The sequence below is a fragment of the Aulonocara stuartgranti genome (assembly GCF_965226115.1).
Source record: "Aulonocara stuartgranti genome assembly, chromosome: 20".
Lineage (NCBI taxonomy): Eukaryota > Metazoa > Chordata > Actinopteri > Cichliformes > Cichlidae > Aulonocara > Aulonocara stuartgranti.
In genome coordinates this window covers 22,125,792-22,141,621 of record NC_138956.1, presented here as the reverse complement: position 1 = coordinate 22,141,621, position 15,830 = coordinate 22,125,792, and the positions used below count along the sequence as shown (strand labels likewise).

At 36.6% G+C, this 15,830-nt stretch overlaps 1 protein-coding gene and 1 long non-coding RNA gene across 3 annotated transcripts; one reads left to right on the top strand and one right to left on the bottom strand.

Annotated features, from left to right (window-relative positions):
* Positions 1-234: 234 nt before the first annotated feature.
* Positions 235-15,006, top strand: LOC309697719 (immunoglobulin-like and fibronectin type III domain-containing protein 1). Its single transcript, XM_082519836.1, has 16 exons — positions 235-2,683; positions 4,904-5,045; positions 5,967-6,089; positions 6,256-6,372; positions 6,835-6,959; positions 8,312-8,453; positions 8,587-8,880; positions 9,117-9,413; positions 12,491-12,670; positions 12,803-12,931; positions 13,036-13,344; positions 13,612-13,697; positions 13,804-13,996; positions 14,091-14,387; positions 14,474-14,800; positions 14,907-15,006. Exons 1-16 carry the CDS (start codon positions 2,342-2,344, stop codon positions 14,909-14,911), a joined length of 3,108 nt encoding a protein of 1,035 aa, XP_082375962.1. The 5' UTR covers positions 235-2,341; the 3' UTR covers positions 14,912-15,006.
* Positions 9,428-11,908, bottom strand: LOC309696415. 2 transcript variants are annotated; one of them, XR_014273481.1, is made up of 4 exons: positions 11,600-11,908; positions 10,914-10,988; positions 10,712-10,802; positions 9,428-9,990 (listed from the first exon to the last, which is right to left on the bottom strand). It is a non-coding gene; the product is annotated as an uncharacterized lncRNA (long non-coding RNA). The 2 variants fall into 2 exon arrangements; XR_014273482.1 differs by lacking the exon at positions 9,428-9,990 and having other exon boundaries at positions 10,300-10,802; positions 11,600-11,907.
* Positions 15,007-15,830: the final 824 nt, after the last annotated feature.

Sequence of the window (15,830 nt, the reverse complement as noted above, 5' to 3'; positions counted from 1 at the left end):
GTTTTTCTATTGGTGGAGTGCTCTTGTAGATTTTAACATTTCTTATTATTTAAGCTTATAATGACAGACACTGAAAAACAAGACAAACACTGTAGGTCTAAGGGCCTAGCTCTGTTATTTTTTTATTACAAAAATGATATAGGACTCAATGTGTTTTTAAACTGGTATTTATTTAAATAAAACTTGAATTTCATTTGCTGTTTTCAGCTTCAACAAATCCAGCAGATTTCAGAAAACTGCTGAAGAAGAGGTAAGAACTGTAACCTATTAAAATACTTTTTAAAAGAGGACATTTCTGCAGGAGTATATAAGGATTAATTCCCTAACTGATCCTTTTTTTTGACAGTTAAATACATTACATTTAATATTTTCCTGTTATCTTCAGTAAAGTAGAGAGAGCAGATGGAGAATCTGATGAAAGGTTCTGGGATGCCATGTTAAAAGCTGACCGGAACGACTATGAGCGCATCTGTTCAGAATTTGGTGTTAAAGACTTACATTTGATTCTCAAGAAACTGGATGAAAAGAAGAAGGAGAAATCACAAAATAAGAGGAAGGTATAAAAACACCCAACTCTCACACTGGATACGATATCTTAATCTCTAAAACTCAGAATTAATAAGTAAATTCTTGAGGTGTCAGTCATGGAGTGCAATTATTATTTGACTCAGCTGCTGATGAAGCACTTTCTGAATACTCACCAAGCTCATACTGTGCATTGCAACAATATGTTGATAGTTCAAATGCAAATATGACATCAGCAGAATAACTATTAACTACACTCAATAGCCACTTTATTAGGTACCTTACTAGTATCAGGTTGGAGCCCATTGTACCCTCTGAATTATTCATGACATAGAATCAACAGCATGCTGCAGACATTCCTCAGAGATTATATAGCATTGGAGTTGCTGCACATTTTTTCGGGCTGCACACCCATGAAACAAAGCTCCCATTCCACCACATCTCAAAGGTTGTCTATTGGATTGACATCAGGTGACTTTGGAGGCCATTTGAGTAAAGTGAATTCACTGTCATGTTCAAGAAACCAGGCTGAGATGATCCGTGCTTTGTGACAAAGCCTGTTATCCTGCTAGAATCAGATGTTAAGAGAGTGGTAAACTGCAGTCATAAAGGTATGGACGTGGTAGGTTGTAGCATTTAAAGAATGGCTCATTTGTACTAAGAGCCCCAAAGTACACCAAGAAAATGCCCCCTTCACACCATTACCGGCCTGAACAACATGAATCAGTGCTCTCATGCTTTGAAAATCTGATCCTATACCATCTGAATACTGCAGCAGAAATTGAGACTCATCAGAAGAAGTAACCTTTTTCCGATTTTCTATTGTTAAACTTTGCATTAACCAAGGGCCAAACATCATTACCTACTAAAGTGAGTGTATACACTTAGCCATAGGCATATATCATCTTTTTAAGTGTTCATATTATTAACTGCATTCCTTTCACTTCTGAGATCTCTTCATTTAGGACCAAAAAAGGAAAAAAAAAAATGCTTGTATTAATTTCCTAAAATAGTAACCAACAATCCAGGTCAGAGATATCAATTTGCTGATTCCTGTACTGTGTGTAAGTACTGTAAGTAATATACAAAGCAGTAAATGAGTCAGAAATACGCTGGAGCTGTGATTTCAAAACAACTGAAAAATGTTGATAATTTTGACTTTCATTAAAAACGCATAATACATGCAATCATAAAGTTCCGTAGTCCTTGATGAAAGAGTGCTTCCAGCACAGTGTACTTTTCAATTTTTCTAGAAGTCGTATCATTATACCACATTGCTATTCATCATGACATGAAGGTTCTTTTTTTCTGTGTACCTAGCAGGATGATATAATTCCCTATGATGAAAATGAAACAGGGAAACACAGTCTAAAGAGTGTTGGAAGGACAACGAATTTCTCTATTGATGGCCTGATGCAAAAGGACACAGAGCTTTGTAAGGGGGATATTCAAGAGGCCAACCTTCGAAATGCAGGGCTGCCTCAAATGGATCCTGAAAAGTTCATACTCCCTGCAGAGTTTAAATGTAGGTTTAAAAACCAGCTATGGCTAGACCTGGAAAAAAAAAAAAGAGTCTTCAGAACATAAGCATTTGCATATTGTTTTTGTTGTACATTCGACTTTAAACAAATGTGCATATGCTAAAGCTTGTAAAAATTTACTGACTAGCCCATAAGCAGACAGTAGCCATTATATTTATCCAGTAACATAACTTTAACAGCTGACACTGAATGTACTGAAGCACACAATCATGTCCAAATAATAGTCTTGCAATGTTCTCTACATTCTCTAATTGAATAGAAGATGACCAATACTGATGATACATATATTATATCAAAAAGAAAATCACATGAATATAATATTTTACTTTTTTGTAGTTTCCAAAGTCGACTTTGTGATCAAAATTCAAGAGATTAAAGCTGAAGAAAGGGAGGATGCTTTGTTTGAGTGTGTCCTGACACACCCGCTACCTAACATCACATGGATGGGCAAAGGCAACATCCTGGAGGATGGAGAAAAATATAATTTAACTATGTCAGACCACAAACTCATCCATAGGCTCCTCATCAAGGACTGCCAGATGCTGGACAAAGGCATCTATTCCGCTGTGGTTGGCAATACATCCTGCAATGCCTGGTTGGTTGTGGAAGGTATCACTGTATAACATTACCTTAACCATTGCTATTTTCATATTATCATCATTATTATTATTACTATTATTATTATTAGATAACTAATTACGTTGTACTTCTAACTTTTAAGCTGACAGTAATCCTGCACCTGGTGGTGAGAGGAGACCCCGTAAAACTACTGTGGCTCGTGGAGCACGGACTGACATTGAGAAAGTGGCCCAAGAGCAGCAACTAAAAATACAAGGGGAGATGGAGAAGCTCTTGGCAGAAGTAAATGCAAAATACGGAGCAGTACATATAACCGACAAACTATCTTTAGAAGAACTGACTTTAATCTTAAGCACAGGTGGAAAATACAGTAAAGTTACTGGACAAGGTAAAAACATGTATTTCTGACTCTGCCAGTACCCTCCCTGTCCTTTGGAGCAAAAACTCAACAAAATCTATTATCTCCTTAAAATTAACTCCATTAAACTGTCCTATCACTCCTATCAGTCCCATATTCTGTCTCACCCTTCACGTCTTACCAAAGCATTTCTACTACCAGCACTGCAGTGAATAGGCAGTGTGGCTAAAACTGTGCTGATGATAAAACATGCACGCTTACTGCTACTTATTTCAAAAGATTAACAGAGTGTATTAACTTGTGTCGTTCCTGGCTAATATTTGGTTACCCAACTATAAGCCATCTTTTATTTTTCAGTGGCATTAAGTATGACATAGTTGCTTACTGGTACTGGTGCAGGCTGGAAATTAAATCTCTGAAAAACAAATATTTTTAAAAGACTTTCGACTTTAAAAAAATCACCTTTTTTTTTTTTTATTTCTAACTGGTAGGTGAAAATCAAGAAGATTATTCTGAGGAGACTAAGAACTTCACTGGACATGCAACTAAATCAAAATACTTAAAACAAAGTCGTGACTCAGAAATCAGAGTAATTGGTAAGAAACATACAAAGCAGTACGTGTGTCCATTCCCTTGTTATAGACCGAAAAGTCTAAATATGTAAATAAATATTTTGACCTTTAATCTTGTTTTGTGTCTGTCCAGAGTCAACTGACAAATTTATGGATGCAGACCAGTCTCAAATGCTTACCATTAGTCAACAAGAGCTGGGGGAATCTGATAGAAACAATAACTCCACTGGGTCTGTCAAAAAACAAATGAAAAGAAAGAAAGTCCAATGGAAACAACAAACATCTGGTAAGGGCTGAATGACTGCATGAAAATGCACTATATCTTATTCAAGATTTATACTTATGTGTATTAGATATAAATATGTAGATATAAATTATAAAACACTTTTCAACTCCACTTAAGCACTCAAAGCACTTTATACAGCATGCCCCATTTACCTATTCCCACCCATTCATACAGGCACTTTTTCCTGCACCTGATGTTTTGTACCTAACATTCACACACATTCATAATCTGATTAATACATCAGATCGCAACTTGGAGTTCAGTATGTTACCCATCATGCAGAGTGGAGCAGCCAGGAATCTAAGCATCAACTTTCCTCTTGAGCCACAGCAACCCCAATACACTGATGTACAGATGGAAAAACTGTTTATTGCTTTATTATTGTCAGTTTTTGTGCAATATTGAATTACAAAATGAATTTTCTTTCATTTGTATTTTTTTAATAAAATGTAACCAATATGTATCTGAGACTTTTGTTTCAAACCCTTACAAAGTTTTGGGCCATTTCTATTTGCACTTGTGAATTATTATTGTAAAACAGTTTAAGTTTAAGTGATATTGCACCATGAGAATTGCTGTCAAAGCTTCAAATGACACAGTTAGCATAGAAGCTTTATCTTCAATAGTGTAAAAATTCAGAAAGATGTCCCTTAGCACTTTTTAAATTATATTTTTCTTAATTAATCAAAGAAAATAAAATGCAGCAGAACAAAATCAACATCAAAATTATTACTTAAAAATTCACTGGATAAAGTTGTGCATGTAATACCTGACACAGATCCAAAAGAACTAGCAAGTGAAAATGAATCAAGTTGCTATGATGAGGATGAAGACGCTACTGACCAGGACAAGCACACAATTTCTCCAAAGCAAGACCAAAAGCCAAAGGATGCACTCGATGGTAAGGGAGCACAATTAGTGTGGCATTGCAAGGGGAATTTGTATGATTCAATTTCCTCCATGAGGAAACGCAAGGATATATTCCTGGATATATGTTTTGCTTAAAACCATATATGGTATGATTTTGAAAGAACTCTTCTAGCTGAGAGAAGATTTTTGTTTTAAAGGTGAAAGTGCAAGTCTGAAAGACGACATTAGGTGTGACGAGACTGAGGATGAGACTGAATCTTCAACACATATGAGGCGTAAAAGACACGCCCCTCCGATCGAAGATTTGGTGGTTGGTAAGTTGGAGACAAAGAATTCTTCTAAACCAGAAGGGTTTTTCTTTTTTGTTTTTTGATGTTTTTTTTAATTAATAATCTGTTTAACTAAACTGATTAACACTTAAACATGTAAAACTCAATTAGCTGAATTATTCCACTGTATTTCTGTCTTATTAACACAGACATGACTACCTTTACCCGCATAAACATACCTGAACAACATTCTGAACTTGTTGATAGATAGTGAAAGAAACATTAAAGTTTCAGCTATTTATTTGTGGATGGAAAAGAAAAAAATTAAATAAAACTATTATATTAAACTAAACTAAACTGATCTACAGATAGAAAAGACTTGTTGTTGTAAGATTATACATTTATAATTTATTTCATCTACCAATATCCAAAATCCATTAAAGTGTATTGACTGGTGTCACACTTCATGCCCAAGATTTTCCAAAAATCATTTTAACTGTTCTTAGATCCAGGGGTTCAGTTCATCTGTGGTTTGACTGATGTCAGTGCTTTATTATTGTCAGTTTTTGTGCAATATTGAATTACAAAATGAATTTTCTTTCATTTGTATTTTTTTAATAAAATGTAACCAATATGTATCTGAGACTTTTGTTTCAAACCCTTACAAAGTTTTGGGCCATTTCTATTTGCACTTGTAAATTATAGTCGTGAATTATTATTGTAAAACAGTTTAAGTTTAAGTGATATTGCACCATGAGAATTGCTGTCAAAGCTTCAAATGACACAGTTAGCATAGAAGCTTTATCTTCAATAGTGTAAAAATTCAGAAAGATGTCCCTTAGCACTTTTTAAATTATATTTTTCTTAATTAATCAAAGAAAATAAAATGCAGCAGAACAAAATCAACATCAAAATTATTACTTAAAAATTCACTGGATAAAGTTGTGCATGTAATACCTGACACAGATCCAAAAGAACTAGCAAGTGAAAATGAATCAAGTTGCTATGATGAGGATGAAGACGCTACTGACCAGGACAAGCACACAATTTCTCCAAAGCAAGACCAAAAGCCAAAGGATGCACTCGATGGTAAGGGAGCACAATTAGTGTGGCATTGCAAGGGGAATTTGTATGATTCAATTTCCTCCATGAGGAAACTCAAGGATATATTCCTGGATATATGTTTTGCTTAAAACCATATATGGTATGATTTTGAAAGAACTCTTCTAGCTGAGAGAAGATTTTTGTTTTAAAGGTGAAAGTGCAAGTCTGAAAGACGACATTAGGTGTGACGAGACTGAGGATGAGACTGAATCTTCAACACATATGAGGCGTAAAAGACATGCCCCTCCGATCGAAGATTTGGTGGTTGGTAAGTTGGAGACAAAGAATTCTTCTAAACCAGAAGGGTTTTTCTTTTTTGTTTTTTGATGTTTTTTTTAAATTAATAATCTGTTTAACTAAACTGATTAACACTTAAACATGTAAAACTCAATTAGCTGAATTATTCCACTGTATTTCTGTCTTATTAACACAGACATGACTACCTTTACCCGCATAAACATACCTGAACAACATTCTGAACTTGTTGATAGATAGTGAAAGAAACATTAAAGTTTCAGCTATTTATTTGTGGATGGAAAAGAAAAAAATAAAATAAAACTATTATATTAAACTAAACTAAACTGATCTACAGATAGAAAAGACTTGTTGTTGTAAGATTATACATTTATAATTTATTTCATCTACCAATATCCAAAATCCATTAAAGTGTATTGACTGGTGTCACACTTCATGCCCAAGATTTTCCAAAAATCATTTTAACTGTTCTTAGATCCAGGGGTTCAGTTCATCTGTGGTTTGACTGATGTCAGTGCGATCATCAATGAGATCGCTGAGTTAACATGTAAGCTTAGCAGTGAAGACTGTGAAGGAGCCTGGTTCAGAGATGGCAAACAGGTTAGTCAAACAAACATATACATGTTATATTTCTGTTCTGGTACAGTTCTGTGTTCACCCACACACCCAAGTTACTGTGACAGTGGATCAATAAATTGTCATACCATGCCTAACGAATTCATAACTGAGAAAAAAAAAAGAAAACAGGTCCATTGTAACAGCAACAAAATAAATTTTTTTTTTTTTTTAAAGTAGCATTAGGGTCATATGTATTTGGACAGTTACATTTTTTTGGCAAACACTGTGATTGTCCTGAGACTTATTGTTTAGTTCTTTAGAATTCTGAGATACTGTCCTTGTGTTCAGATTCTTGAGAGCCTCTGAGTACTATATTTATATTTAAAGTTCTTGCTTCTTGTTCATCCCTGTTAGATCCCCTTCTTTTCCAGTCTGTTCTAGTCTTTTCTCTGTCTTTGCATCTCCTGAATGAAGTCAGTTTGTTGCAAGCTCGCTCTTGCAACAAACTGACTAACAAAATGCTGTGCATTGAAGTGCAAACTTTTAGCTTTGCAGTAGCTTTGCCTATAGCCTTTATAGAGGATTAAAGATATTTGGACAATTCACTAACAAGCAGTTTCATAGCCAGATGGAGCTTGTTCCTACATTTTCTGTGACAAATTAAGCATATAAAATATCTGGAGTTGATTTCAAGTGTTAAAGTTGCATTTGACAGGTGCAACAAGGTGCAAACCACTGGTTACGCTGAAGAACAAGAACACCAGATAAGACTGAAAACATCTAAAAGAGTTTAGGTGGGAAACACAGCTTTTGGTGATACCCCTCTAAACTTCAGGATAGGATGGGATATTTATCCAACTATTCTTATATTTTTACCTGTGGTAGTTAATTTTGAGTATCTGAAATAAGCTGACTATATATATATATATAAATTAAAAAAAAACAGTAATTCCAAAACATAATGCAACATTTTGCTGAACCTCTTAAATTAATGATGGAAGTCTCTACTTAAATTACATCTTGATTTAAAATCTACTTTGGTGGTGTACAGAGGCAAAATTACAAACACTGTCAGTGTCCAAATTCTCATGGACCTAACTGTATGTAAATGTAGCACTCTGTCATTCCTCGCTAAAGTTTGATTCCTTATTGATGTATTTTAAATTTTTTAAAAGCTCAAAACTGACATTTAATAAATAAAGAGTGTCATTATTGATGTCTGAAAATCATCACCGGTTTCACTGAACAGCTGTTCATCTTTAATTTACTTCAAATCTTTTGCCAGTGTTCAAGTACTTTAGGCCCATGTGGGAGACACACACAGCTGGACAAGAAGCCCCCTTTGAAAGCCCAATTTTTCTTTACTTTTAACTGTTTGCTCTTTTTCCTATCAGATATTCCAAGATGAAAGTTTCTCCATAACTAAAGATGGGCCAATTCATAAATTGGTCATAAGCAAGTGCACGGAAGAGCACTCTGGAAAATACCGTTTTGAGGCAGATGGCCGTAAAACAGAGGCAATGATAAATGTCAAAGGTTTGAGAACTGCTCATTAAAGCATGACATTTTGCAAACTTTAAATGGAAAATGTACAGACATACTAATAAAGAAATGTTGAAGCAGATCACGGATAACATAATACTTCTCCAACTCCTAAAAACTTCTTTAGATCCTCCCAGGTTTGACCTTGAAGACCTCAGTGCTTTTACTGAGCCAAAGACAGTTAAAGTGGGGCACAATGCCATCTTCAAATTGCATTTTCTTGGACACAAACCCATAAAGATTCAGTGGTTCAGAGAAGGAGAAGAGCTCCAAGATGACAACAATACAAGGATAGAAAAATCTGCAAGCCAAAGCCGGTTGCTTCTGAGCAGATGCCAGAGGAAGGACACAGGAGAGATCAAGATCAAGCTAAAAAATGAACACGGCTTCACTGAGGCACTCTCACGGCTTATTGTGCTTGGTGAGTGAATTATGGACAATGCAGAAGCTGAACAGATAAATATAGGTTTCAAACAGCAGTAAAAATCTCGACTGACATACCCTCGTAATATATTTGACAACTGATTTGAAAACTTGTGCAAAGTTGTTTTTCTGTTAAAAAGTCCTGTAATTATTAGTTCTACGTAAATACTGTCTCTATTATGAACATTGTAAATGTATTTCCATACTTTCTATAAAACTTTATTGCCATTTCAGACAAACCAACCCCACCTCTGGGTCCTGCAGAGGTAACAGAGAGCTCAGCTACATGTATTGAATTTAGATGGCGCCCTCCAAAGGATGATGGTGGCTCCCCAGTGATTAACTACATAATGGAGCGTCAGCAAATGGGGCGAAACACCTGGAAGAAAATAGCGGAAATACCAGGTGTGTCCAGTTACCGAGACACAGGCGTAGAGCGAGGGCGGAAATACTGTTACCGCATCCGAGCAGTGACTGCAGAAGGCACAAGCGAAGTTATGGAAACTGAGGAAATGCAAGCTGGCACACTTGGTAAGCAAAGCTGACTACTCACCAAGCTCAATCACACAGAAATAACAGAATGCAAACTTCATATATTGATTTTTTATTGTGGGATTCATTTGTCTTCAACAGAAAAGGAAGCTTTTCATTATGAAATGCCAAATAGATGACCTTGTGACTGCTCACTGTCACCAGTTTTCAAAAAGGTTTAAAAATCTGCCAGTCAAAACTTCAGGTTGCTGACATACAGTTAAAAGCCAAATGTGATCTCCCAATCAGTTTACTTGTAAGATATATACAGTGTATATGTGATGATGGCACATAGGCTACAAAGTGGGTAAACTATACAGTGGGTAACTATAAAACGGTTAAAACAAGCATTCGCTCTCTTATAGCTCACAGCTAAAACATAACACACACAAACCACTGCACAGCATAATGCAAAGAAAGTACTTACTGTTTGCAGATCTGCTTGAAAAATACTTCAAAGTGTCCCTCTGGACCATCTGTCTGTACAGCTTTGCAGAAATACTGGCTAGACTTGTCATTTTTGACAAGCCTGAAATGGTCCTCACCTGAATCCAGTTATTCTCACCAGCTGTTAAAACTAAGCATTTTTTTTTAATTTATAAAACATGATCCTGGCAGTGTAGCCACATGACCAGCCTTTTCAGTCCTTTTCAGATTCAAAGTCAAATTCATTTCCACCTTCTAGACCAGGGGCAGGGAATTCCAAGCCTCGAGAGCCGATGTCCTACAGGTTTTAGATGTGTCCTTGATCCAACACAGCTGATTTAAATGGCTAAATTACCTCCTCAACATGTCTTGAAGTTCTCCAGAGGCCTGGTAAAGAACTAATCATTGGATTCAGGCGTGTTGACCCAGGGTGAGTTCTAAAACCTGCAGGACACCGGCTCTTGTGGCCTGGAGTTCCCTACCACTGCTCTACACTGACAGTACACTGTTTATGCTCTTTTTTCTAGATTCTATAAAGTGGGTATGAAGGTGGAATTTAGTTAATGAATCTAAGCATCATCTGCTAAAACTCATCTACAATTCTCTGCTATACTTGATCTAACCTTACTCTGGCCATGAAACCGCAGCCATGGTGCACCAGTCACACACTTTTCCTTACTTTAAATTCACTACACTGCAAAGTATTTTCATACAACCTTTAAAATAACACTTAGTCTGTCTCAATTTCATTTGCAGCATTTCACAATATTTAAAAAAATCCCATGTACTGACCCAAATATCTGATATAAAAACATGACTTAAATGTAAGCTTTACATTTCTACTTTATACAATACAACTGAGCAGTCCTTACCTTTAATCTAACCTCTCTTCTTTCTCTCCTGTCCGGTCTTTCTTATCTTTCTCCATCTCTGAGTGAAGTTAGCTCTCTTTCTTTTCTCTCCCTGTGAAATACAGCAGCCGGACCTTTAGCTAGCAACACACTTTGTTGCTAAACTGCACACAAACAGTTTGTGTGTTCCCTTAGCTTACAGAAACGCTGCATTTGAATTTACCTCCGTCACTCCCTCTATGCTCGCTGATCTTCTGTAGGGCGAGTTAGATGCTTAAGGACCGCAACTTACAGACACCTGCAGTAGTTCCGATGTTTTCACACACAAAAAAGAAAGAAAAATATCCTGACTTTGGCACACGTCATATCTCTTTACGCTACATCCTCTGGTGATTAATAAACAAACTGCCATTGATGTGTTTCTGTGACTGTTTCTGTTTTTACTCTGAAATCGGTTTGATGTTTTTTCGAAATAACAACTCGATCCAAATGCTTTAAAACAAAAGTAACGAGCCTGTTTTGAAAATGTAAGGAGTACAAAGTACAGACACTTAAAAAAGTAGGGAGTTAAAGTAACAAAAAAAAAACCCTACTCAAGTAAAGTACAGATACCTGAAACAGTAACGAAGTATTTGTACTTCTTTACTCCCACCTATGGACTTAAGCTCGCCTGTTTTCTGTATTTCATAGAGGAATTTTAATGACACATGAAGTTATAGCTTAGGCTTTAGCTTAAAACGGATAGCTAAACAAGCATCTGTTTTATCAGTTTCCGGTCCTAAAAGACTCAAGTTTATACTAGTGGAATAATTTAGTGGCATAAGTAGCTTGTATCAATGCAAATGATTTTATAGTTAATTATAGAAAATACAGGCACGGGTACATATAACCAGCCACAACAAATTTTACCAGTGAATTTGTCCCTGTGTGCCGGTGTTCTGGGAATGGAGGCTTGTTTTCCCTCAGAGCAGCCTGGAAAACGCAGGTGTTACAACTGATAACACTAATGACTCTTCGCCTACAGTGTAACAACGAGCTAACAGGACCCTGAAACTGATGCAGCTAATCTAAGCAGCAAACGTCATTATTTAGATCTGCTCTGCCTCTCTGTGGCATGTCCAAAATATGGTTCAAAATGCATCAACCGGTAGGAAAGCGGCGTTACTGCCCCCTACTGTGCTTTACTGGCCATATTCTCCTTTCTTAATGAATCAAGTGATGCGCAGTAAACAACTACTCTTTTCATTATTAACCATTACTTCTGTCTAGGAGGATATGTAGTTGGCTCAGATTACCTGTTTGTGTGTCTGTTTGTTAGTGGTATTACTGAAAAGGTTATGAGGTTTCCATGAAATTTTTACCAGTGATGGGGCTTGGCACAACTTAACTTTGGGATCCATCTGGATTACAGTCCACAGCCAGGAATTTTTGGGACAGTTTACCACCGAGAGAGAAACCTAGATAGGATGATATACATATATGATATACATATACTGCATTATGAAAATAAGAGACCTTTTTAGCCTTGGAGGAGGTGTGAAGCCTGGTGTTGTAAATGAAATTAACTTATCAATTATCAGTTTAGATGTTAATCATTTCAGCATAGTACACGTTGATAAATGAACATACATAGCTAAAACATTAATGTTTATATGTACAGTTATTGTTTTATCTACATAAATTACAGTGCTCTGATTCAAGGCTGCTTCTTCATTTTGGTCTCAAGTAACAAAAAAGCTTCTTTTTTTTTCTGATTGTAACCATTACCAGCACAATCTATTTCGTTTCTGCATTTTTCAGCCTTCCCTGGCCCTCCAGCACCTCCAAAAGTGGCCAGCGCTTTTGATGACTGTATAAATCTTTCATGGGCTCCTCCAAGTAACACGGGAGGTTCACGTATCTTGGGCTATATTTTGGAGAAACGAAAGAAGGGAAGTAATCTCTGGTCTGTTGTCAATGCCAATGATGAGCTCATAAAAGGTGCGTATTTTTTAACTTACCTCAGTTTAATCTGATGGACCTGATGACATTAGAGCATAACAGGACTCTTTTTTGCTGTTGTTTTTCTCCCTTCCTCTCTTTCTGTCTTTCTCCATGTAAACTCTTTTGTAGAAAAGAAATATGCAGTGAAGGATGTTGTTGCGGGTATGGAATATGAATTCAGAGTTACTGCCATAAATCTCTCAGGAGCAGGTGAATTTAGCAGCCCTTCAGAGTTTGTTTTTGCACGAGATCCTAAGAGTAAGTGTTGCAACTATTCTACATGAAACAAAAGACTAAAAAAAAATGTATTAACAAGTATCGCTTAGTCAAAACTTAAATATCTGATGTTTGAACTACACCAGAGCCTCCTGGTAAAGTTACAGGCCTTAAGGTGACAGAAACCTCCTACAACCACTTGGTCCTAACTTGGACAAAACCAGAAGACAAACCAGGCATACAGGATGAAGCAAGAGGGTATTTTGTTGAGATTCGGCAAGCAGATTGCATCGAATGGTCCCGCTGTAATAGTACCCCCATCATCATGACTTCCTTCAGTGTGAAAGGCCTGAAATCCATGGACATGTACTGGGTAAGAGTGATTGCCATTAATGATGGAGGAGAGAGTGAGCCCGAGGAGCTGCCCAACTATGTACTGGCAATGCCTTCACCAGGTATGTCAACAAGTCTTAGATATTTCAGATTCTGTTGGTTTGTTGCTGCTAAGAATGATTTTTTTTTTGTTTTAAATAAAACTTTTTACCCCCCCAGAAAATTCACTCGTTCTTGGTAGAATACAACATTTCTGTGATGATTTATCTTTTCTTATATAGTTTTGTTAATTCCAATTACGAACCATGATAAATTACAATATGGTACAAAACCTTTTTTTTTTTTTTATTTATTTATTTATTTATTTATTTATTTTGTCACCACTACAGTGAGGCCAAGATTCACAAACAACAAGATGAAGAGTTTCTTTGTTGTGCGGGCAGGAAACTCTGTCAGGATCACAGTCAATTTTGAGGTGAGAATGATATTTCAGTTTTAAAATCAGGCAAACCATGGTTTCGCAAAACGAAACGGGTGAGGCAATAAAAGAAAACGTTGAAGATATTCCTTTTTTTAAACAGGCTTCTCCTCGGCCAGCAATTATCTGGCTAAAGGATAATGTGCCAGTTACAAAGCGGATCACAATCAGTAACTCTGATGGCTCCTCCCAGTTGCTGATTCCTTCTTCTGAGCGCTCTGATTCCGGCATCTACTCCATTTTGGTGAAAAATCTCGTAGGGCAGGAAACATTAAGTGCAGAAGTCAGGGTCACAGGTAAAATAAAACTATAATTGTATACTCGTTTTCTTTTGCAACATCTTTTCGTAACAAAAGCTGATGGATCTGATGAAAGTAAAACTGTTCGCAGATGATCCAAAACCACCTGGACCAGTAGAACTGGAAGAAAATGTGCCTGGTACTGTGACAGTAATCTGGGAACCTTCTCCTGATGAGAAGCGTGATGACCGTCTCCACTACACCGTGTCCAAACTGGACTCTACCAAGCGTTCGTGGGTCACAGTGGCTGACAGGCTCTTCAATAACAAGTTCACAGTCTGCAATATCATGCATGGAAGGGAATATCATTTCCGGGTCTATGCCAAAAATGACATGGGCATATCTGCACCCTCTGAGTCACCAACCTGGGAGGTGGAGAAGAAGAAAGGTGTGTTTGTCATCTCAAACAATCATAAAGTCCAAATACTCACTTTTTAAGAAAAAAATGATAATACTGTGTCTGCTCTTTCATAGAAAAGTTTCTAGTAAGTGTACCAACCACGAAGGACTGTGATTTGCGGTGTGCCCCATCCTTCATTGTTCCACTGAAGCTGCACACTGCACCCAAAGGTTATGAATGCTATATGAGCTGTGCAGTGAAAGGAAACCCCAAACCTCGCATAACATGGTATCGAAATCACATCAGTCTAAACACTAATACCAACTATTACATCTCCAACACCTGTGAAGTTTGCACCATGTTAATCCTCCGTGTGGGTCCCAAAGACATGGGAGAGTACAGCGTCATTGCAGAGAACAGCTTGGGACGAGCCGAATGCTCCACCATCCTTAATGTCAGAGGTGAGAAGAAAATATACTGGCTGTATTTACGGTGAGGGTTAGTTGTTGGGGGGGTGGGGGGGTGATAGTAAAGGTCAATAAATCTGTATCTCTTTCTCTCACACAGAGTGAAGACATGGAAGATGCCAGTACGGTGTGAGCAACATTTATTTGAAAGATCAACTGTGTAGCACAGGATGATTGGCAAGATTGTGCTCTTGTTTATTGAATTGGTACTAAAATAAAATAAATAAATAAATACAATTAAAAAATAATTACATTTGTTTATGGTTCGACAAGGTTTCCTGTTTGTTTTTGGTCATGATTTAAAGAGTCTTGGTTGAGCCCTTAATCCAGTAACCAGCAGAATACCCATCACATATTAGATCAGTTGATGAATCATCTGAACAAATACTTGAGAGTTATTTGTAAAGATGGCTATAATTTATTGCAGGCATACACTTTAAATACTACAGCAGTGGTACAATCAGAACGTTTGTCAAAAAGCCTCGCAAAGAAATGTGTATTGTATTATTTACTACACATATAATCCCCTGATAGGTAACTGTGAGGCAAAATTTCTTTATGTCATATTTTGTAAAATGAATTAATAAATAAAAAAAATATGATGGAAACGTTTAAGTGGACAGGAAACATGTATATGTATTTATACGTATAAAGGCTAAATTATACCATGGAGCCATGCTCTCAAAAACTGTCATAGCTTTAATACTGTTGGTGAAGATGGCTTTAAGAAAGAAGTGTTTACAGTTAAGTTTTTAGAAGATGTTTAGCGCCATCTTGTGTCAGTACAGAATGTCAACGGATTGGTTGGTGCTGGCTAATAGATTAATACTGTTGTTGTTGTTATCGTCATCATTATTATTAGCTTAATAAACCAGAAACAGAACCAATAACCAATAATAATAAATCAATGAGACTAAAACCAAAAATCATTCTAAGAAGATCATTTTGTAAACTGTCCCTGGCTGCAACAATGCGTTTTATGTTAACAAAAAAAATAGGGATAAAGTAAGTGGTTCCTTGTTGT